General features: G+C 36.5%; 3 protein-coding genes across 3 annotated transcripts; 1 reads left to right on the top strand and 2 right to left on the bottom strand.

Annotated features, from left to right (window-relative positions):
* Positions 1-8,572: 8,572 nt before the first annotated feature.
* On the bottom strand, positions 8,573-11,327 carry LOC113306765 (probable ADP-ribosylation factor GTPase-activating protein AGD15). The gene is made up of 10 exons (XM_026555681.1): positions 11,143-11,327; positions 10,836-10,894; positions 10,657-10,747; positions 10,378-10,432; positions 10,045-10,135; positions 9,802-9,946; positions 9,552-9,705; positions 9,233-9,381; positions 8,929-9,085; positions 8,573-8,796 (listed from the first exon to the last, which is right to left on the bottom strand). Exons 1-9 carry the CDS (start codon positions 11,191-11,193, stop codon positions 8,933-8,935), a joined length of 948 nt encoding a protein of 315 aa, XP_026411466.1. The 5' UTR covers positions 11,194-11,327; the 3' UTR covers positions 8,573-8,796; positions 8,929-8,932.
* A 1,006-nt stretch (positions 11,328-12,333) lies between these two features.
* LOC113303366 (UDP-N-acetylglucosamine transferase subunit ALG13 homolog) lies at positions 12,334-16,216 on the bottom strand. The gene is made up of 4 exons (XM_026552395.1): positions 15,775-16,216; positions 14,720-14,957; positions 13,711-13,810; positions 12,334-12,806 (listed from the first exon to the last, which is right to left on the bottom strand). Exons 2-4 carry the CDS (start codon positions 14,909-14,911, stop codon positions 12,550-12,552), a joined length of 549 nt encoding a protein of 182 aa, XP_026408180.1. The 5' UTR covers positions 14,912-14,957; positions 15,775-16,216; the 3' UTR covers positions 12,334-12,549.
* Positions 16,217-16,340: 124 nt separating this feature from the next.
* Positions 16,341-24,149, top strand: LOC113303365 (U3 small nucleolar RNA-associated protein 21 homolog). Its single transcript, XM_026552394.1, has 18 exons — positions 16,341-16,615; positions 16,717-16,744; positions 16,860-16,960; positions 17,212-17,415; positions 17,545-17,788; positions 17,988-18,163; positions 18,795-18,877; positions 19,291-19,363; positions 19,708-19,773; positions 20,112-20,154; positions 20,556-20,695; positions 20,908-21,120; positions 21,442-21,526; positions 21,612-21,906; positions 22,082-22,340; positions 22,590-22,812; positions 23,070-23,284; positions 23,829-24,149. The coding sequence occupies exons 1-18, from the start codon at positions 16,490-16,492 to the stop codon at positions 23,976-23,978; spliced, it is 2,724 nt and encodes a 907-aa protein (XP_026408179.1). The 5' UTR covers positions 16,341-16,489; the 3' UTR covers positions 23,979-24,149.
* Positions 24,150-24,930: the final 781 nt, after the last annotated feature.

The raw sequence follows: 24,930 nt of genomic DNA on the forward strand, positions 1-24,930 counted from the left end.
TGTTAAAAGCACGGGGTGTTACAGAAGTGATGTCCAATGTATGCAGATTGGGTCAGCTTGGTTACTGCACAAATAACCCGTTTCTTGGTCATAAACTCAAACAAAAGAAGAGAATTTTTTTTTGGTCCTATTCTCAAAAACAAATATTCCTCAAATTTCCAAGTCTCCAAAAAATCACCTCTTGGGGGGAGAGATTTCTACCTTGCCTATTTGTAATGACCCGTCCCTCCACCGACATTCTCCCCACTTAGCCACTGCGGTCATCCAACAGTATGGGGTTTTCGACAGGCATCATTGCGGTAATCCAGCAGTAACTTCCCGGAAGGTCACCCATCCCTGGATTGCTCCAACCCAAGCATGCTTAACTGCAGAGTTTTCTGCCAACTCTGGAGCCAATTGTGCTGAAAAGGCCTCAGTGTTAGGAAAGGACAAATCATTACTTATATTCCATTCGTCCAACCACTGCCGAATATCGGCGTATTACACTATTTTCCTAAAAAAGTCTCCCTAAATATCTAAAATTAACATTAGATCGATGACTTTCAATTATCCTTTGAATAACATGGGCGTTGGAGCGACTCTTACGAAATCCTAATCCAATAGAGTTTCATAGAATTTAAATGACCTAAAAAAATCTCTAACCAATAACAAGAGATATTAGGAGACTCTCCAAAAGTCTTTATGGACTCTAACAGTAGATGTGGAAACTCTCTAGAAGTCATTTGAAATCTCATTTAACTACCTCCTTGTTAGCATTTTTCGGCTTAAACTTTAATTCTAATCGGCAAATGTAATATAAACATGGAAATGATAAAATTTTGATACAAAAATTCTGACTAGAAACCTTAAATATTCTATCTTACCCAAACACTATTTTTAATAGGCGTAAGTCTACTAATGATATCATACACATGTACTTTCTTGACTTCCCTCTCAAACCTATACGTCTAATGTAATTATTGGTTTAGGTGTATTGCACCTTGCCGATATGATAGTGATACACGATATTAACTACTTTGTGCCATTATAGCTCGCGTAACGCACCATGATGGTGCAATATGGCACTTGGCTAGCCTTCTGTTAGTTGATGCACCATGATGGTGCAACATTACACTTAACCAGCCTGGAACTGGTGTGGTGCACCATGGTGGAGAAACTTTTTTCCTGGGCCAACATGTCCATATAGCGCAACCAAATATTTGAGATAAAGCGTCGTCTCATGCCAATGACGCATTTTTGGAACGCGCCACGTGAAAGTGCAGGTGTGACAACAATACCCTATGAACATGTAGGAAATCCTCGACAAAAAAAGGAAGAATTTTTTTTGATAAAAAAAAAAAAACCTCACCAAGTGTTGATAACGACCATGATTTATTTGATGACCACGTGATCTCCCAATTTTCTTTGAATGTTTGTAGTCTTTAGTCGTTCAAAGTCTTTAGGAAGAACCAACATGTTGTTAGGGAAGGTTTGACAGTTCTGCAACCTACGTTAAGACTCATAAATGTAAATATGTCAACCTTTGGAGAATTACTTATTTTACAACTGAAATGTTATGATTTAAGGTCAGGTAAGCCTTCAGGCTCTTCTTATCTCAACTTCACAGTATGAATATATATTGTTTCTACTTAGGACCTGACTGCAGAATTCTTTCTTAAAAAAGATTCGGATATTATTCAAAATAGAGGTACTGAACATAATATGTTATTTGTATCGTTCATTACAATATTCTTAGTTTGTCTATATATCTTTGTATCAACTTTTTATCAAAGTGATATGAATATCAGGACTTGCACAACTTCTCACAATAAGATAAGTGCATGAATTTTAGCTCGATTCCCCAAGCGCAGTAAGGGAAAAAAATATGCTCGCAATGTCATACGTGCAAGTCCAAGGTATTTCCTTATGCCTGGACAAGACTTGAAAGCCGTTGATGCATGCAACGATACATTGGCATTAACTTTCATGGATTTATACCCTTCACAGAACAAGGGCGTAAGTTGGAAAGGTGTTTGAGGCTGCGTCATGGTGCATCTGTGAGTTATGGCATGCGCCCTGACGCTCCAGTGTTGATTTTTCGGTCCCTCACAATTGTAGTTTAAAACTTTAATCATCACCACCAAATTAGTCTTTGAGAATTTTTTGGGTAAGGTCTATGGCGTAGGATCGAAAGATTTTTTTTTTTTTTTCAATCCTGTACAAGAAAAAAAATAGCATCTTTTATTTAGAAAATTAGAGAAGGTAGAACATGATCTACCAAAAGCTCGCTCTTCGATTAGAGAAGCAATTTCAAATGGGAAGAAGCAGATTCCTCTTCATGAAGATCCAAATAATTTTCTCCCCCAAGGCACCATTTATAACAACGCTCAAGCATAACGTTACAAGCTTAGATCAGATAACGTTACAAGCTTCATCGGTGGTCCAACGCCTTCTAAGCGTAAATTACTAGCATTCTGCGCTGGTGGCATTCATGGTTACGTTCGTTCAGTATTCGTAAATTACTGGAAAGACAAAGGCGATGAAGATATCAAAGTTTATACTTGTCTTCCAAAAAAATTATCCTAGAAGGTAGAACATGATCTAGCAAATTAGAAAAGGTAGAACATGAGTTTTTTTTCAATGATTATCCAAGCGATTCCATCGCCATCGAGATTGGAGAATATGGTGGTACAGGATTCTCGAAAAAGAGCATCTTTTATTTTGTATGGTTCCAAGAAGGAAAATGCTTAGCCTGAACATGAACCTTATTTGAAAGATCCAAGACCAAGTTTTAGTGGAATTAACGCTTAACAGAAAATGTATTCAAAGAGGTTGTTGGGTGCTTCTGATGGATTACTATGACCGGTCAGGCTAGTGAAGCACCAAGATGGCGCGATACAACATAGTCGGTCTAGTTAGTGTTCAGCCAGGATGGCGCCACACTGCATAGACCATGAAGTGCTAAGATAGCAGGACCCTGCAGTGCCAGTAAAGCGCCAAGATGGCGCTACACTGTAAATTCAGTGGCCAAGTAATGAAGCTTATTGGCTGACACAATAAAGCTTCATTGAGGAAGACAAGGCAGGCCAAGTTGACAAATACAACATGTGATGTTGGCATTGATGCATATCCTTACAATTGAGTTGGCTTGAACTCAAGGATGATACAAGAGTGAAGATTAGGCCAAGAGTTGGTCTATGCATTAGTTCAAGGCTGGCCAAAGCTTGGACAGTGCAAACAAGCTAGTGATGCACGAGTCTGCATCACTATTGCTGAGCAATTGGCTAAGTAAAGCAAGAATGACGCATATGAGCATATGACACATATAAGCATCAGTTGGAAAGCATGTTGGAATGAAGTCAGCTTAGCTAAAGAGTCCTAGAAAGTTCAGATCAAGGCCACATCAGTGATACGCAAAAGTGGCGCGTTATGGCTCAAGTGTTGGTTATTGGCTTTGCGAGCATGCCAATGAAGTGAGACAAGTTGGAACGGTTATAAAATGTGTTTATAACCATATTAGAGTGTCCACGAACATTTGAGAGAGGTGTGGAATAAAGTGGCACAAATTAGAAGAGGCTAGTCAGTTATACACACTTTAGGCAGTTGTGGAAACTATCCCTTGGACACTTGGTTGTCCAAGGCTTGTGCAAACGGTTGCGCACATGTTTTGGCCTGATCCTAGTAGCATAAATAATCTAGGAATCAATAATGTTGGTATTGTTCGTTTTGAGAGAAGAACCATTGATTGTAGAGAGTTAGGCATTCACTAAGAAGGTGAATGCCTGTTTTGGTCCATGTGGTGGACTGTGTAATGTAATCTTCCTTAATGCAGTAAAATGAATTTGTTGCTTTATATGTTTGTGAGCTCATGTTGTTGATTTGTGTGAGTCTGTCAATTGGTTTGATGCATGGCAAACCTCTTATACTTATGGGGCATAAAGAGTTAGAGAGAAATGAAGATGGAGACTTCCGTTGCGTATTGCCTTAAGAGCAAAGGCAGATACATACTTTGATGCAAGTGACTAAGGTTGTGAATGAAGTTGATTCGCTGGACCACAGAATATTGTCAGTCATGTCTCAGGAAAAACTTTAGGCCGTTAAATGGGCATGTGACACTTATTCTAATTAGCTACAATGTATAATATAATAATATCAAGATCGGCTAATTAGCTAATCTAATACCTATAACCGATGCTATAACTTGTTAATGGCGCCTTAATAAAAATGTATATTTAGAAGAAGAACTCCAGAATCTTATGATAAGACAAATGCATTGCCCAATTAGAAAATAAAATGAATCGCTAGTGCTTGTTTGTTTCTTTGAATTATCCGTTGTTCTGTTTCTCAAAAACAATAATATATATTAGTTGTTCTTCTTAAATATTGTTGGTTAGGTAATCAGAGGTTACTAGGAAACTAAACATATCTTTTTTAGCTATAGCATCTGCTGATCATAGGAACCCCTAATAATTTAAATAATCATTTAGTTTATTTTATAACTAATTAAAAAAAAACCGAAAAAAAAACTTGCAAAGATATTAAAAGGTGAAACTTATAAATATCGCCCATAGTCCATAGATATTTCATCTCACAGTATTTGGTGGGTGATTTAAAGAACGAACAAAATAAATTTTAAAATATTAGGATGTGAACTTGATCAATTTATGTCAAACAAATCTTATTTTATCTTATTTCGAATTTCCCCGAAACATATAGAGTATATATTTTTGATTGAAAGCAACGATGAAATTTCCATCCTTTGCCGACGGGCTACCGTGATTATCTTAACAATGACGATAATTTGTTTTAGTAATAGTTAGTAAAAGTCACTCAAAAAATTGACTGTTGGGGAGATAGACTTTGCTTAATAATTATCCTATCTTTTTTGATAGGAGACTTTGCTTAATTTGCATTAACAGTAGTAATCCATCATGGCCAACGTTGAGTTTTACCAAAACATTGGTATACATTTCACTCATTTCAGCTCAAAAATGGATAGTTGTTGCATGTTGATGACAAGTTACCTGTTTTAACTTGGCAATGATTTACAACCATCATCAGCAAAGCAAACCGTAATGATAATTTTTTTTTACGTAAAAAACAACCTGCAAGACCAGTAGAATATGTTGATATTTTCCTTTCCTGGATTCTTGCTTTCTTAGGCAAGAAAACATATACCAACTCCGGCTCATACTGTGGTTATGAGTGGAACATTAAAAACTATGCAGTGGAATGGAAGATAAAAAGAACACAACGACAAGAAATCGAATTAGAGGGTTAGGTTCAGCTTCTGTATATAGTAGTATATAATACCCAATATCTAATCTATCTAATCAAATAGTTTGTTGAATTTTCTAATAACTAACAACCAACCCTATCTAATTATAACTTATGGGATAGAGATAGGATATAATGAGGCCAAGCTCCAAACTAATTTAATCCCCGTCTCCATGTGATATGTTGGACGTGAAGCAAGAAATTTGGAGTTTGATATTCCATATATTGCATACCTACTAACCCATCTCAGATTGATAATCAAGCATGATTCAGCCCGATTATATTTCATTTTCTATGGCAATATCGAGATAGTAAAATCAGTCGATAACCAGGATAGAAACTAACCAAACAAATGCAATATCAGATTGACACTTTTTAAAGGAACGTGCACAAAATTATACTCCCCGATTTTTTTTTTGTCAGCACTTCCTCTTAGGAAGTATTTACCGAATGTTCAACAAACGACTAATAACATGAGATAGAGATAACACTTTTAAGCAAGAATTCTATGCAAAGTGACTAAATTTAGATTAAGATGTTTGGGTAAGGCCTACAAGAAAGTGAAGAAGACGTATTACGATAACCAAACATAACGATAAACGATCAAACCGGACAGTCATAGACACCCAAACCGGTGGGTCTAATGTACTAAAGTGCAGGGGTCGGTTGTGGTCCAATGTAGCTTTAGTATATTAACCCCTAACCCACACTTAAGGCTCCATAATCTATTTCAAATTGGGATTGAATGGCTGTTCAGATGTCTTTATCTCATGAAACTGAAATATAGCAGCCAAGTCCATTGCCTTCTTAGTTAGAGGCAGATGGGTCAAACCAAACCGACTAAATCAAAATATTAAAGGCATTTCCTTTGATTCTCCAAACTTCTTTCAACCATAAATAAATAGATAGATATTAGTTATCCATAAACAAAACAGTTTAAAGAGAAAATAAATATGCAAATAGATGAAAGAAATACAGCTAATGTTGGCTATAGTGGGTTCCTTCTCTTGTCTTTATAAAAGTTGTTTAATTTGAAAATGTCCCCATTTTTCTCTTCTTATTAGTATTTCTTTCATCAGATAGTCAAAAGAAAAAGAATTAAGATAAGCCCCAGAGGACAAAAGGAGATAATGAGATGGGAGATAAAGGGAGGAGGAAAGATTATCCCAAAATATTATTTACTAAGAAGATTAGTGATTTTAAATCTCCTTGTTATATGGAGAATCAGGTTGCTTTGTTGAAGGACGTTTGTACTTGGCTAATTTCTTAATTATTAAGTTTTCATTCTTGTGATTTTAATATGCCATCAATCATATGATTAAATATGTTTGCAAATACATGCCTGATGGCACTGTAGAATGCAAGAATATTTGACTGCTTATACTGATGCGCGTGTGTGATGCATATAGAGTATTGCCTATTGCATTTAGGCTGTGTAGGCAACCGTTTAAACGTTACAGCGATAATGGTCAAAGGCTAACAACCAACAGGCATCCATAAGAGGAATATATAGTCTTATAAAAGAAACATATTATCAAAATATTACACTTAAAATTCATTGTCATTTGGGTTTTACGAAGAAAATAACGTAAATCATATTTGACCTTGTCCATCTAATAATGTCTATGAATCCTCCCGACATAAGTAATTCTGCTTCTAGTCACCGAACAGGCCATCGGAGTCGATGCACACAACAGTGGTAGCTTGAAATAGTTTTGGTTGGAAAGTTGACATGGATATGACCCACTTAACCACTTGACTTGATGATGTTTACATAACATAATTAGCATTGAACCTCAAGTATTATGTACATGAAGATTGAGTCCTGATTAATACTGTAAAGTGTACACAAACAGCACACGTTAATTGATTGGGTTGGGGCTTGATATAACCGTATTACCATCCTTGACAAACAGCATCTGACACAAACCTAACTAACTGTACCACTAGTCTCAACTGGTACACCTTATTGGAAAACGACGTGATGTACATATTAAATTCGGGCCCAAGAACAGTACCCCAGGCGGTAGTTACTTACAGTAACAAACGGTTAAAACGAAAATTACCCCGTGCATTTCTTTCGGAGAAATACTTTTAATTATCTAGACAACAAGATCATAGGAATATCAATCTCAAAAACATATATTTATAGTTCGGTTGTCTTATAGTTGAGATCTTGTCTACTGTTTTTATTTTGTTTAAGATTCCCTAATTTCAGGATTACAACATGTGGGAGATGTTGATACTGTTCTAAGATCAGCACTTAGATTTCCAAGTATGCTTGAACGGTGTACAAATATTAAGATTTTTTTTTTTTTAATTTTTATTTACGTGATGAGCTAATAAAAACTTCATTGATTTTGTACTAGCAACAAGCTTTGCTTTTTTTGAAAAGATAATTACTAGAATTAATTCAGCCCTCTTCTCACTTGGTCACATGAAGGTTGTTATCACAGATTAGGTCTTATCAATTCCAGTTGCATCTCCCAAATACGGTGATGGGCACTTGAGATCTTTCTGTCCTTTTCGTTTTTCCCTATAACCCGGCCTTTTAGGGCTAAACGTTAAAGCCTTTGTGTTCGTGAGAGTCGTCGTATCAAAATCATTGGGTCCATATATATTGGGTTCGTGAGAATTCCCTAGTAGAGTCGGAACCATCATGTCATAGGTTCTATGTCCCTGTATAGGCAACCTATACGTTGGATCGAGACATATAGTTGAGTGTTTGTGTGGGGGTGTCTATCTGGAATCATAAAGTTGCTGGCTTCCTGCAAAATTGCGGGCCTAAGGAGTGTGGCCTTCAGTGGGCGATGCGCATTAACTTCCGTCGCACACGCTCACTGTGGGTGATCCAGAAAGGATTACAGTCTGGCTAATGTTGATGGAGTGGGATGTGACGGGCATTTGTCTCCAAAGAAAGCGTGTTGTAATAGTATCATGATATGGATCTGGTGAAAGGTATACAAGCTATTGGTTTTCAAGGGACTGTTTCGTAGATTAGGATGATTGCGATTTGAGTGCTCCAAATTAACCACGAAAAGCGAGTTTAGTATCCGTTGCTGAAGGGGTACGTAATGAGGTAGTTTTAGAGCGATACCGTAGTCAACAAACATTTTAGTTATTCAAATTTCAACAGAGGCACATCCAGGAGAAGCTAAAACCAGACAACATAGGAGTTGCGACAGCTGATAGTTATGTTACTGCGAAGTTTCAATGCTATCTAGTATCCAAAAATGATGGCCAAATTAATCAATACGTAATGGTAGTCGAGTTGGAGAATTTGAGTGCAGTTTATATATAATCGAAGATCAAACAATTGTGAAAAGATTTCCATTTTACTTCTGGTACAATAAGCATAAAATATCAGACTGCCCGCTGACAGGAAAAAATAATTGCATCTTGGTGATAGTGGGTCTGATAATACAAGTGATGGTTCGCTCGAGCATAGGTGCAGTAGACACGGGATGTTGTCTTTCTCTCCAAGTGTTGTTGTCAGTTGTTATAAACACTGCCAGATTGATGAAAAGAATATACGCGGATCTACAAGTACAGAACAGAGATAAGCCATCAGAAGAAATAACATTTAGATTTCTCTACAAGTTGATTCAAAATATGTAAGCTTGAAAAAAAGATGCGATAAAGCATAAACTCATACAGGGTCTGGGTAAGCACCTGATTATATATCAAAAAAATTCCCACTGGTAGTTGGTTTCTTTCCTCCAGTAACCTGTAAATCATCAACACTGATATTTGTCCGAAGACTCACACAAGAATCACTGGAACTCCGGCCATGTGTCTGTATAGATGTTGGTGGAGAAGAGTAATGTTGCTGGTCAAAATGACATGAAAAATATGTAAGAGTATAGCATCAAAATGCAGCATTCAAATAAAAATATGCAGCATTCAAATATCCCGATCTCCAATTGACCACTGAACTGCTATTCTTGAGAGCAAGAATGTGCAGCACAATTTTTACCTGTCTGATGATTTTATTGCTGTCTATCTCCCTCATTTTTCCATATTGCGGCGTTGGTAGTGATGTTGAAAGTAGCAACTCCCCAAATGTAACTTCTCCTGATGAACGTCTTGGTCTGGGTATGTCTCTTGGATTTGTTACTTCTGCAGCTACATATTTCCATGATACAGTTCAGAATAGAGCAAAAATAGCAGTTACGCTAGTATTCAGAAGTCAGATACTCTAGTTTCTGCCTAGTTAGTCATCAAGCAAGTGATGTTTGCTCGAAAAAAATGATTTATCATGTGCATGTCTATTATACAGAGATATTCATGCTTACATTCAAATCTCGCCCAGGAATTATCCCAAGGAGGTGCCGTGGATGTGTTCTTTCTTGCGCCCTCTTCATATCCTCCATGTTTAAAGTCTGGTACTTGTGATGTCGCCCTTGGTGGAGGTATTAGAATCCCCTTTGTCTTCATATCTAAAGATCCCTGCGTAGTCATGGCAAACCCTCTCAGTACAAAATAGAAAACTTGAATTCTTGATAGAGCCAGCACTGATTAATTGTGATAAAGAGTCATCATTACCGTATGAGATCTTGTTACTGAATATGTCGTTTGTGGCATCTGACAGTTGCTGCTGGAGTTTCTAGTATCATTTGGTCCATGGTTGAAATCTGGTCTATGGCTCGGTGGTGTTGTTTTCCTTGAGACCCATCTTTTCTCGTCATACCTATTTGAAGGTCATACCATGACAGTTTTAGCACATCATGGATAGTTTAATTTTAATCTTTATTTGAAAGTCGGAAATCAATTTTTCTTTTTACATACTTAGCTCGAATGAAGTGTTCGATATTGCTCCTATCATATGATGGTGGTAGTTCTGCTTCCCAATAACTGTTCGACTTTTCGTTACCCATCTCTACAAACATGGTTCGGCAAAATGTTACTGAACAAAAGGGCTTTAATGTAGCCTAAACAGTTCTAAGGCAGCATATGCCATTTTATATAAATTGAAGAAGAAACACAAGAAGTACATATTCATCATTCAGAGAGCTCATGGTATTGTACCAAAAGCCAACCTGACACAAATTTGTTAGGACACCAACACACCGTACCACCAATTTTGTTTACGCGTGCGTGCATGGTAGAGAATGTTCTTACCTTGCATAAAGGAAATTTGATCCGGTAGCCATGTATCCAGGGTTGCTGACCTGACCTATTGTAAAAAATAGAAAACCTTACTGATCAGAAACTAAAGAAAACAATGTAACTGATGAATGCAGTAACTTCTCAAGCTGTCTGTCATCTGTAATTCCACTTTTGAAATTCTATGTGAAGGTTCCTAGCAAGTATAAGCAAACAAAGTGCTTATATAGACTAATACTTCAACACGAACACTCGAAAGACAAAGACAATGGTTATTGGTAAACGACTGTATACCTTTGATATATGCACTCCAAGACTTCTATGTACACCTGAACATTGTATGCAAATAAAGATTCCTAGATTCACACTTGCCCATCGCGGAGCCCTGAAACATGAAGCATCCAATGCTTAGGCAACAACATGTAATTTTTTTCTAGAAACAATCAGAAAAAGGGTTCTTGTACAATACACACCTTCCTTTACAATCCGCACACTCCTTATTCTCTGGTAGCCGTAAAAGACCCTCCAATATCTGCACAATACAGAATCCACAACCATGGTATCTGATTAGCATAAAAATTATGTAATGTGACGAGTCCTTGATCCCTTGAAATTTATATGATGTTCTCAGCCGGTGAACTCATATAAGCAAATATAAGCAATTAGCCAAATATATTCATCTAAGCAATAGAAGCAAATTCTATATAGAGTAAGAGCTAACTGCAAATTCTAAAATCTACAAAAGACATCAGTTTTGATAATGGGGATTAATTAGTTTACCTTTGTATGTTTAGCATTGAGCTCCTTGCTAATGGCAGCTTTCCCATTCATGTTTCTGATTCCTTCAAAATCACAGGATTCAATCAAACAAAGGGGAGAGAAACAAGGAACTTGGGAATTCTAGAGAGAGAAAGAAAGCTTAAAATTTGTGTGTTCAAGCGTTGTTTATGGAAGAAGAAGAAAGAAAACCGTTAACAATTGGAGATCTTAAAACAAGGTTTGTCGGACATGGGTAAATATAGGCTGTGTATGTAGGGTGTGTTTTAGCGAGAAAAAGAGTGGTGTATAGTAGGGTCCCCAGCATTGATGTTTTGGCGGGTAAACAAACTTTGATAGAATTATAGTAAATCCTTGAGAATTAAGATGCTGTATATGCAGAGATCAACTTCGTGCATACTACTTCGCAAGGTTAGATTTAGTTACCAATTATCAAGTGGTCTGACTGCTACGCGTGCTAAGAATTTACTGACAATCAATGTATCAACTGCAAAATAAAAGGGGCTGTTTTTGTTTTCGGACCATAAAATTTCACCATTGTCATTCTTTAGCTGCAGAGCACGCACCGTCAATCAGGTTACTTAGGAATACTGATGTTCTCAACTTTTAAGTAAAGAAAAAACCAAAAGAATAATAGTACTACCCTTTATTTTGATGAGAAATAAATACAAATAGTACCCCGAAATTTGTATAATAATGCTAGTTTTCCTCTAAAGTATAAATATATTATCATAGTTGATACATTGGTCCTTGGTAGGGTTGATAAGTGCATCTTCCAACCCTAAAAACATTCTGTGATACAAGATGATGATGAGGGAAACTAAGAGGGAGACAGTGCATTGTGATGCCCATTGATATTGATGATGAACTGTATTCATATTGATGATGTACTGTATTCAGTTGGCAGTGTTTCAAGACAACATGAATCCAGACCCACACACACCTACACTTCAACTTCATTATGTTGGAATTTGTAAGGTACACAAGATGCATGTCTAAACAGGTTTTATAATATCCTCCTCCCATTCTCTTTTAATGGCAATGACCTGGTTATTGCACTTTGAGTTCTGACCACAAAAAAAATGCAGGAAAATGATAGAAACCACATTACTTGCCACTTACTTATCCACGAGGTGACTGTTAGACCCTCCATCGGGCATTTACTCAGAGGGAATTTTTGTACTCATTAGAGCATCCAAAAAAATATCCAAGTTATATTTGGCTTTTAACTGTAGCATTCAGGTAACTACCTCAGCGAGACAAATCAGACAAAGAACTTAGAATCTTAAGCGTACAATACAAAGCCTGAAGTTACATGAATGTGCGAATAAAGACCCTGAACATGTCTACATTAACCGTATGTGTGGTTTTTGGTTCATACACAAAAAACTGTTAACACAAAGCCCCGAATTAATCATCTGGGAAGCCTAAGAACCTATTTATAATTTTGGCGACTGGCATGGCATCCCCAGGCATGTAAGGTATCAGGGTTTCCAAATCCATGCTTTTGATAGTCTGATTAAGCGTTTGAGGGCGACCATAAAATAGATGCTTTCTCTCTGCCAATTCTTCAGCTAATTCGCATTGGTGATTGTCCATCAAATCCTCATTTACCACTACAATTAGAGGTTTACCCAACTTCAATGTTTCAAAAATACTTCCTGAACCTGCATCATAATGAGACTTCATTTTCATGACTAATACCATGTCTTAAATCATTCTCGAAGTATAGCAGCTGATAACTTGTTCAAATTGTTTGGACCTAATTTCAGATAAACACGTAACTCCAGCTTAGTACTCAGTGTATAAGATGCTTTCTTTTTGTTCCTTATTTGCTAAATCTATGTATTTATCTTTAAGCTAATGAATTTTTCGTAAATCATTGAGTTTTTTTATCAACAACATGCGCGATTAAGCAAAAAAAAGAACAAACTACGCGGTCTGAAACAAATAGTCAAAATTTCCATACTTTTAAAACTAAAAAGGAAGTGATGGAAATTAAAAGTAATATGCAGAGGGTCCAATTTTGATCCTAGTTTGCGCAAGTATTTTGCAACAAGTTTTACAAGTACATTGAACAAATATTTCGAACTAAATTATTCACTGCCAAATCGACAGTTAGAGCTTACGAAATAGGGTGCTAGGGTGATATGGAAAAGTCATCAATACTCTTTAAAGAGATGAAACATTTTTTTGACTGATCAGACACACATTGACATGTTCGGTTATGAAGGATGGAAAGGTACGAAGTAGAGAATGCAGTAAAATATGAAAAGCACCCCTATAATGACGTATCCAATTGGTCACCAACCAAAGATTATAACGATTCATCCGATTAACATGGCGTTGGCCATATTCAATATGTCAGCACCTAATCCCGCTTGATACACTTTACTTTTACGAACAATTTGCGAACCATGCAGAATAAAAAGAACGCAATATCTTTTATGATGAGAGATATTCCCACAAGTGCCATGGAAACAAATTGTATAATAGAGATACAGTGGCATACTAGGTGGTACTTTGAGATTCACATGTTTGAAGAAAGGATACAACTGAATAAGATCTTACCTGCATGACTGATTACAAGAGATGCTGACTTCAGGTAGTCTGCAATGCTTGACGAAAAAGTGAAGAAATCCACGACGAGGCCACCCTCTTCTCCATCAGACTGGAAACATCACAACAGCAAAAAGAAATTATATGTTAGCTAATGGTATTTGTTGGCGGTATCACTGGTTAGTGCATGATAAGCATGTAGGTTTGACTTACAGAAAGGTTGATAACAAGAACAAAACATTTACCAGGAAATTTGATTTATGATTCGGTGTTTTACCAACCTATCCCTAGTGGTTACTCAAACTCATGACTGCTCAAGCAATATCTATTGAACAAGAATTGGAGAGAGATGAGAGGCAGAGATCTGGGATGAAAATAAACTCAGAAAATGCAACAAAAGGATCTAGCTCTAGAAAGAGGTGTCTGGAAACCAAACCAACATTCAAATTGGGTTACACCAATTGCGGGAAAATGCACCACCACTCATGATAACCTTTCAACAGTTAGGGTAAAAAGGAATCGAGACAATTCCATGTATACATGCATCTACCTGGGCCATTTCACATGCACTGCCTCAAACAGAGAAAGGGTGCAGAGTGACATGACAATGTCAATGGTGAATGTTATTTGTTTTGACTGGTCCACTAACTCTTCTATTCTATGTCAATAACATGAACGTGAATCGGAACATGTGATAACTGATAACAGAACTACAAACACAACTTTGAAAAGTATGAAAGTTAATTTTGAACACCAAGGATAGTATTAAAACAAAAGTTCAAATGGATGTACATGAGTTGCGGTGTATCTTATAACAACTGGATTTTTCGAAATAATGGATTGAGCTTCTAATGGAACAACGTACTGAATCCAACCCACTAGTCAAAGTTGATCACTAACAAGTAAAAAATAAACCATTCAAAGAAAGAATGAGTCGTTGTACAAAGAAACCAATGCCAAAACAGTAGTGAGCGTAAAATGAACAGAATACAGAAATTAAATTAAAAACAGATATAGATACCTTAGTGGGAATATATGTTCCTCTACCCATTTGAATAGTAAGATGAGTATAACCTTTCCTTGACAGCTCTTCCTTCACTTCTACAGTATCAACAGCTTTAACAAGAGCATCAAAACAAGTTGTCCCAACCGTTACAAAAACTGTTTTCTTTGAATTCACACCATTATCATCATTTTCTCCTTTTCCTCCCATTTAACCTGGAGTTATCCAAATCTTAAATTTTTCAACTGCAACACTACTGCAACATTGACAATTTTAGTCAGAATCTAAAATAGAAGAGGAGAACGAACACAACTACACATTGAATCATCGCTGAACATGGTTGATGAGTGAATGACAACTAACGTCCTGTAAATACAGTTACACATTGATTCATCATAGACTTATGTCAGCACCTACAATGGCAGTATTTACTGAGCGAACCATGATCATAAACACGATAAGAAAAGGAAATGGGATTTTGAAGTCAACTCCCAGGTCCCGAAAATATGTATAGAACAAGGAATGAAGCAATGAAAGTAAAGTAAAGATTAACATAGAGTACCTAACTATAACTACGGAGTAAGCCCCTTGAAGCCACCGGGTAGAATTGATCCGAAACAATGAATTAAAGGACAGTACTTTCTAGTGTTAGGATCCTAATGCTACTGTATAAAAAAATGAATTGCTAGTTTGCGATCAATCAAGACCCATTACGAATTTGACTAGGGTGATCTTCACTTTTTTTTTCTTATTCCCTATCCACATTTATTACCATTCTCTAATCTCTAGTTATAGGCATTTCTTTACTCTCTTCTCTAACTTCTTTCGAAATCTGGCGCTATATCCCCAAATTCGAAATCTGCACAGTAATCCATTGTTTGTTGTTTGTTTGACTATTACAATCATCCTAACAGTAGCCAGGCTTTCACAACTGAACATAAATACTATACTCTCTTGTCATAAAAAGCTACCACATTCATTCTACATTTTGATACAATCTTGTTGTTTAGATGTCAACAGGTTATTCATCGTATCTAAGCCAATATGAAGGAAATAGTTTAACATTTTCTTACCAATAGGTAGAAGAGCCAATTAGGATGTGCTCAAGGTAGAAGAAATCTCCATATCACTGCAATATTTCCCACAAACAGTTCCAGGTGATAAACTAAGTTGTAAGATAGTGTAATTGTTTAGGAAACAAAACCTAGACTGTGAAATTGAAACTGAAGAATAATCTCAATTAAAATCAAAATTGAAACCGAGATTGTTTAAATAATTTGATTGTGAAACTCAATTTGTTAGGTAAGATTGAAACCGAGATTTCAATTGAAATCCTAACAAATGAATATGTGTTGGGTTGAGATTTCAATTGAAATCCTGAGAACGGATTTGATCTGGGTGGGGGTCGAGTTTTCTGCTTGGTTGATTTGGGGACGAAGAACAAAGGGGTTGGATTTTCTGTGATCGGGTTTTGGAAAGAAGAAGAATGAAGGGAAAAGATAGAGATAAAAGGAGCGTCTTATTACCCCTGTGCCGGTGAAAAAGCAAAAGACAGAAGGGTAACTTGGGCACCCCTTATCGTAAACGCCAGTCAAACCTAATATAGTTGTCAAAAACCCTGGTCAGACAGTTCTTTTCGTTTCTCTTCTTCTTCTCTTCAAGTGAGAGGGGTTTAGCTTTTAGGGTTTACGGTGGCTCAGCTCTCAAGCTTTACTTCCCCATTAAAATTCTTTTCTTCAATCTTCATACCCTAGACTTGTATTGTTAGTTGTAATTTTGGAGAAAAAAATGGGAATTTTTGAACCTTTCAGAGCCATTGGTTATATCACAAGTAATGTTCCGTATTCAGTTCAGAGATTGGGTACTGAAAATTTTGTTACTGTTAGTGTTGGTAAAGCTTGGCAGATTTACGATGTAAGTCATAAGTCTTATCTTTTTTCCTCTCTCAATATCATTATGGTTCTAATTTTTAAGCTCAATGTTTATAATTTGTTCTTATTGATTTTCGTCTGCAGTGTGCTAAGCTGACTTTGGTTCTTGTTGGTAAGTCTTGAACACTTAAGTTTTTACCCGTTAATTTCTTTTTGGGAAAATGATTTTGCTGCATTTTTTTTTGTTCTCTATTATTACTCAATCTAGAGTTTGTTTCTTTTTGAAGGGCCGCAATTACCAAGGAAGATCCGTGCTCTTGCATCGTATCGTGACTATACGTTTGCTGCGTATGGGAATGACATTGCAGTTTATAAGCGTGCTCATCAGGTTGTTTATGAATTTTAATTTTTTGTTTTAGATGTCATTTTATTCTAATCTAAGAATTTTAGGCTATCATTTTAACTTTGATTTACGGAAGATGGAGAATCTTTGACAAATTGTATGCCCCAAATTGGCATCTTCTTTCTTAACAAGGACTGATGTTTAGCATGTATAGAAGAATCATCTGCTTAATGATTTTTGTTTTAATTATCAATTTTTGTTCTAGTGATTGACAACAGTGATGGTAATGCTTTCAGGTAGCAACTTGGAGTAGGCATAGCGAGAAGGTCAACCATTTGTTATTGTTTGGAGACCACATCTTAAGCATTGATATTAAAGGGAATCTGTTCATGTGGGCATTCAAAGGGATTGAGGAAAATCTTGCTCCAGTTGGACACATTTTGTTAGACGGGAAATTCACTCCTAGCTGCATAATGCATCCAGATACGTACTTAAACAAGGTAATGTGTTATTTTGTCACTGCTTTTGAGAAGAGTTTGTACTTGAAATTCGAAAGTTATGTTCAGGATATTTGCTTTTGCTTTTTTTTCATTCATATATAAGTCCAATTAAATATTTGTGAAATGCAGGTGATAATAGGAAGCCAAGAAGGTTCATTACAGCTTTGGAATGTTAGCTCAAAGAAGAAACTATATGAGTTCAAGGGATGGAATTCATCCATCTGTTGTTGTGTTTCATCACCCGCCTTGGATGTTGTTGCAGTAGGTTGTGGGGATGGCAATGTTCATGTCCATAATCTTAAGTATGATGAGGAGTTAATTACATTTACACATTCTACAAGAGGTGCTGTGACCGCCTTGTCTTTCAGAACAGGTAAAGGCCCATGTTTCATATACGGGATTTTGCTTGGGTGGCGTTCTAGGGATGTTTTCTCTGCTTATCAAGTATCTGTGCTAATTATGTATAGAAATATGTACATAAGATGTATTTCTACCATTGATGATGATTGTATCTTTGTCTTCAAACCAAGACATTTTTTACCTTATACCTTACTCTTTTTTTGCCCTTTAAGATGGACAGCCTCTTCTAGCATCGGGAGGTTCATCAGGTGTTATAAGCATATGGAATCTTGAGAAAAGAAAGCTTCAGTCAGTTGTAAGAGATGCTCATGACAGTTCAATAGTATCGCTGCATTTCTTTGCTAATGAGCCGGTGCTTATGAGTTCTTCGGTAGATAACTCCATAAAGGTGAGATCATTTTCTTAATATTGATTTTTGCGATGACTATATCTATAGTATTTCGGTGCCTAATTTTTCTTATTAGCATCCACAATCACGGAGTGTAAAACTTATCCTAGACTGCTAAATATTGCAACTCAAATTAACAATTATGGGTGTTAACCACAGTGGAAAAATGTTATCTTTATAATGGGAAGTTAAATAAGGCTAAAGAGAAGTTTAAAACATCGTTAATTGATATTGGCAGTGTTTCAAACTACGTAATATTAGTTGGCGACGGATGAAACAGTGTGCCCATTGTAAAAGTCTGTTTGATCAGCTATTTCACACTGGTACTATACCATTTCAGTTTAGCAGAATTAGCATTTTGACATTTCCATTGCCTTTTCTGTTTGGGGAAATACAATCAGCTGAAATGCAATTGTTCCAGATACATAATTTTTTTGACCCATCATCTGTGGACCGTGATGTTATAAATGTATGCTTGAGGCTTATATCTTCCTCTAGTGACCTGAAGCTTTGGACTTTCTGTAGGCTCGTTGAATATTTTACGGTTACTAAGCCTTTTGTGTCGTGCAATTTCATTGTTAAAGTTCCTTTATAACAAAAATTGTGCATATGATTTTTTTTCTCTGTACAGATGTGGATCTTTGATACAACTGATGGGGATCCTCGCCTTTTACGCTTTCGAAGTGGCCATAGCGCACCTCCACGCTGTGTAAGGTGAGTTTATTTTTGCTGAGGATTGTCTTGTCTTCTTGGTTACTGTCAGTTTCGTTATAATAAAAGAAACAGGAGCAACATATTAATTTTGTTACTGTTATTTTCCGTTGTGGTAAACAATCCTGTTGGCTGTAATTACTCGTAATATGTTCATTGGCTTTTGCATCACAGTGTGCAAACCTATATAATAAGATGGACGAACCAATGTGTTTGTCTTTGACGGTTGAGATTAACCAAGTGAGAATGAGTTTTGACAGTTTTGCCTATGCCACATAACACAGGGTACAATTATTCCTATTCACTTGTAGGGCAGGTTTTTCTTGTAGAAAGTTTTATTGGGCCCAACATGTGCAGTTCAGCATTTTCTTTCCTGATGCCACTTCTGTTATTTTACTTATCTTTTATTTCTACAGGTTTTATGCAAATGGAAGACACATTCTATCTGCTGGTCAGGATCGTGCCTTTCGTCTTTTCTCTGTTATTCAGGTAGTCTGCATTTTACTGCTAGCTATTCTTTTAGAATTTCTCTTTCTATATCTTATTTAGTATCTTTTGCAACTTTATATGTTATATGTATATATATATCGTTGTCGTGATGCGTGGCATGGAGACAATCATGCACCAACTGAAACTTTTATTTAGTTCAAAATAGAGAAGAGAGCGTCCATTTAAAAATAATAAAATAATAATTCTTGGGATTATGTGCCTTTTGCATCTTTATTTCTTCAATTTTCTGGTAGTTCTTAATTGATATATATATTTTGCTACACTGCTACCACTTGATTTGAAGTTTGACATAATCCTTGTTGATTGCGACCTTTTATTGCCAGGATCAACAAAGTAGAGAGCTTTCTCAGCGTCATGTATCTAAAAGAGCCAAGAAACTGAGGGTGAAGGTATATTCAGAGCTATGCTTTTGTCTTCTGATGTTTTTCCATGTATTAGATATAATCGAGTATATATGAATCTATACCAGTGTTCCATTATTTTTTTTGTTGTCACAAAGGTGATTGTAACATTAAGAAGGTACTTCAAGTATACATCAATTTATTCTTTGAACGCTTCCATACACCGATTGTCAAGCCTGTTGGACATCATCTGGTTTGCCACATCAACTTGATGTGATAGGTCCTAACCTTCGGGGTTTCTTTTTTTCTCTATGATATCCAAAGTCATATTGCTTGTTACTTTTGATATCTATCTAGTAGTAACTTGGTATTCTTATATATTTCAGGAAGAAGAGATAAAATTGAAGCCTGTAATTTGTTTTGATTTTGGTAAGTTCTTTCCCAAAAACTTCTGTTTGTGATTCCATACTTGAGCTTTATACAACTTAATCTACCATGCTTGTTGTCTCATCCCGTGCACCTGATAATTTTCTTTGAATGCATACTTAGACTAAAATGGTTCTCCATTGGATTGTAGCTTTTCTTAATCACTTGATTTGCAACGATTATCTTTTTTTTTTTTTTTACAATGTATACACGGAAGTAGTGAACAGTTTCTATTTGTGTTGATGTACTATAAGTAAGACAATTGTAATTTCCAGAAATGCAAATGTTGAGTTCAGTTAGTGATATAGAAAACAATGGAAGTTAGACAAGAATATATGTAGAGTGCTTTGTGATTTGTTTGATAGATTTCTGATCCACCACATTCCCAATGTCAACCATTTTAGCTGAAATTCGCGAACGTGATTGGTGCAATGTTGTTACTTGTCATATGGATACATCACGGGCATATGTATGGAGGCTTCAGAACTTTGTCATTGGTGAGCATATCCTGACACCATCAACGAGCGAGCGAACACCTATTAAGGTATTCTTTGAGCCAATTCATAAAATTACATATTACAGTCCATTTAACTGCTTTAGCCCAAAAATTACTAGGAAACCAACTCTGAGTTCTAAGAGTCAAGTCCTCAAGTTCATGTTTCGGTGCAAACACAGCTTGATGATTTAAGAGTCCAACCGCATATTAATCTCGGAAATTCATAATTTCAACATGTTTTTTTTTCTTTTTTTTTGCAGGCTTGCGCAATCAGTGCTTGTGGAAATTTTGCGTTCCTTGGGACAGAGGGTGGATGGATTGAGCGTTTTAATCTCCAATCAGGACAGAGCAGAGGTAGTTATGGTGACATGTCTGAAAGCAGAAACTATGCTCATGACAGTGAAGTGGTCGGGGTTGCTTGTGATGCTACAAACTCTCTTATGATAAGTGCGGGATATCATGGAGATATAAAGGTATTATTTGAAATTTTCTACTTCCATTATTCATTTTACGTATTGTTTTATTTTTGCTGTGTAAGTATTCGAAAACCATTGCCACCTGTCCTACATTACAAAGAAAGTGGTGACATTCAACTGTTTCATTAAAACAAAGATTTCAAATTTTTAGGGTTCTTAAGAAAAACAGTATGTCCATAGGTGACGATTTATTATCCAATTATATCATCAATGAAAACTGTTCTGGTTTATAGCTTCTGTACAACTTCGATAAAGAAGCTTGCATCACCTTAGTGTGACACATTTCTGTTGTGCTGTCTTTTTATTGCGTCTTTGCAGGTCTGGGATTTCAAGGGGCGTCATCTGAAATCTAGGTGGGATGTGGGTTCCTCTGTAGTTAAGATTGGTTATCACAGAGCAAATGGTAATGTTTCACTTTTCCAATGTTTCCCTTCATATTTGACATTATCTCGGGGAAGATCTTACTAAGGCGGTGTTGATGATTTCAGGTCTCTTAGCTACTGTGTCAGATGATATGGTTATCCGTGTGTTTGATGTTGTGGCCTTAAGAATGGTTCGAAAATTTGAAGGTCATACAGATCGCGTTACAGACATGTGCTTCAGCGAAGATGGTAAATGGTTATTGTCATCTAGTATGGATGGCACTCTTAGAGTCTGGGATGTTATCTTGGCAAGACAGATAGACGCAATCCACGTTGATGTATCCATTACTGCATTGTCTCTTTCACCCAACATGGATGTCTTAGCGACTTCTCATGTTGAGCAGAACGGGGTCTACTTGTGGTGAGTTTACTCTTGATTTTTTTATTTTACACTCTTATTAACGCAATTCATGTGATCCACACGGACCTGATACAAGGCTGATTTCAAGTGAAGTTTGATATATTTAATGTTGAAATATCTTGGGATCGTTTACTCTAGTTATTTTTTAATTCAAATTGCATTTCGTGTCAATCAGGGTTAATCAGGCAATGTTCTCCGGTTCCTCTAATGTGGATTCATATGCGAGTGGTAAAAATGTTGTGAGTGTCAAACTGCCAGCTGTCTCTTCAAATGGAGATGCCGATAATGATTCTGATAACGCTACTGGGAACCAGTCACAAAACAAAGATACTGTTGGTGCCCCACGTCTAGATTACCAAATACCTGATCTTGTTACCTTATCATTGTTGCCAAAGAGCCAGTGGCAAAGCTTGATCAATTTGGACATTATAAAGGTTTGCGTTGCTCTTTTCTTCCAATGCCCACCTTTTATCTTTGTTTTGAAAATAAAATATATGAAAAAGATATTGTTCTTATCTTGCTTTCTCGGTTTCTGGCACTTGGACGCCACGTTACTGTTAGTGATTATTGGTGCAAAACTCACTAGATTTGCAAATATAAACTTTATTCAAAATGTTGTGCCATATTAGGCTCACCATTTCTTCTTTAGACAGAAGTGTTTATATTTTCAAACCACTTTTCAGATGCGTAATAAACCAATTGAGCCACCTAAAAAGCCAGAGAAAGCACCTTTCTTCTTGCCTACGGTTCCAACTCTATCAGGAGACATAGTGTTCAAGCCCAGTGATTCTACTTTGGAGGAGAAGAAGGAAAATCGTGAAGCACTGGGGAACCACACGAGAGATCATAATTTACCAGCTTCCAAGTTTCTGCAACTTCTTAAAACCTCTGCGGAAACAAAAAGTTGTAAGTTCTTTTTTGCTGCTTGTTACTTTTTAGGTTTTGACAAACAATTGATGACATTTGCGCCTGAGTAATACCAGCAATGTTGTTACTTTGAATGACTAGTTCCGATGGGGCATGCTCTTGGTCTGTTCTTAGATCCCTAAATATTCACTGATGGAAGATTTGTTTCACTTATATATACAAGTGCTACCATCAAAGACTCTTCCTTCTGATTCTTCCGGAGTCATAGTCTCACCTCTATATGCTCTTTGTTGCAGTTGCAGTATTCACAAAATACATCAAGGATTTGTCCCCATCAGCTCTTGATATGGAGCTCCGGATGCTTCAGATCGTAGACGATGAAGATGAACAGGAGCCTGAGAAGAGACCGGAGATGCATTTCATTGAGCTGCTATTGGATTACTTCATTCATGAGACTTCCTGCGGAAACGACTACGAGTTCATCCAAGCAGTGATCAGACTGTTTCTGAAGGTATCAGTTCGTTTTTCTTATTGTTATTTAATTTTGATCACGTTACTTATAATTTCTTTTGAAAGTTCTGCTTTATTGGAGATAATTAGCAGCCTCTAGGTGCCCTCCAGTTTGAGAGGTGAGGTAGTATCGCACACCATGAAACTAATCCGGCATGATATTGGAAAAATGCCGAAACAAAAAAAAACAGAGTTCAATTCCAAAAAAGCAATTCAACTAAGTCGATGTTGGAATATGAAGCTAAACCTTCAAACCTAATGGTTGATTACACCAAAATCAATTGACAGCAGAATTCCAGTAGATATCATCCTTCATTTCTGAACTTGGATGGCTGGAATGCAGAATCATATAGTAGTAGTTTTTTGAGTGATTGTGCATTACTGTGCAGAATCATTTTACCATGGCAAACCACTGATGGATAAAATTCTATCGTCGATATTTTCCATACCAAGTGACAGCATCCTCTGATTGTTCACTTGAGAATTTAGTTGGTTGTGTTTTTGTGAAGGAATCTTATTTCCACTTGACCCTTTCTCTGTAATAGATACATGGCGAGACAGTTCGGTGCCGCACACAACTACAGAACAAGGCAAAGGAACTTCTAGAAGTTCATAGTCCAACATGGCAGAGAATAGACAAAATGTTTCAAAGTACAAGATGCATGGTTTCATTTTTCAGCAATGCACAATTTTAAATGTCCCCGGTCATGCGTATTTTTGTTAAAATTTTGAGTTTGTGTATTATAAGCACTTTGAATTCAACGTGGTAACTGCCATCATTGATATGTTTGTTTTTGTAAACTTCAACAAAGCCGTAAGGGCCACTTGAATATGATTTCTAGTTTCTAGGGTCTTTCTTTTCGCAACTCTTTTTCTTTTCTTAAAAGATTCATCTTATTTGAAAATGTCAAACCAAGTCAGTTTATCATCACCAGATTTGTTACAGGCATATCTCTTGAAGATCTCTGTCTTCCGCGGTCAGTAAAGAATTAAAAAAAAGCCAATCCATCCATTTCAGTAAAGAATCCTACTATTTGTTGTCTACCCCTTCTTCCGTAGGGTCGGTACAGGCACACTCGTTCCCTTCTCCTTTATATCCTGGCCCTTTAACTTCCATTCTTATCTGGCTCTTAAAGTCTTCTGGTCAAAAATGAAAGTTAATGCGACTTTTTTTTTGTACAAAATGCAGCTCAGTCAGTCCCTACGTTCATGGTAAATCTGCAGAAGATGAAGAGGTTTTAGACTTTTAGTTATCAAATTTTAACATGGGTACAAATTCTTTACTCAAACAAAGGAAAAACGAAAGTTAAGCACCAATTAAAATTCAATTTGACCAACTTACCTCACGTACTAGTAAACTACTAGGAGTCTAGGAGGGATGCACTAATGCTGAATTGAACTTCTTGGGATAAATGAACATACTTTTATTGGAAACAGGTTTTGTTATTGAATCGAAGAGATATGCCATTAACATTCTTCGTAAATGATGTTAACAATTATACTTGTTGTGATATACTATATATATAGGCAGTAGGTTTCATTTTGTGTTAAAGTTCGTCAAGATTATTTATCTATTGAGTAAAGCCATTAGCGATGGTTGATTCAGAACCTGTTAATTTTCCATATGTATGTGTTTACAACATTCAG

This window comes from Papaver somniferum, chromosome 8 (assembly GCF_003573695.1).
Source record: "Papaver somniferum cultivar HN1 chromosome 8, ASM357369v1, whole genome shotgun sequence".
NCBI classification, from domain to species: Eukaryota; Viridiplantae; Streptophyta; class Magnoliopsida; order Ranunculales; family Papaveraceae; genus Papaver; species Papaver somniferum.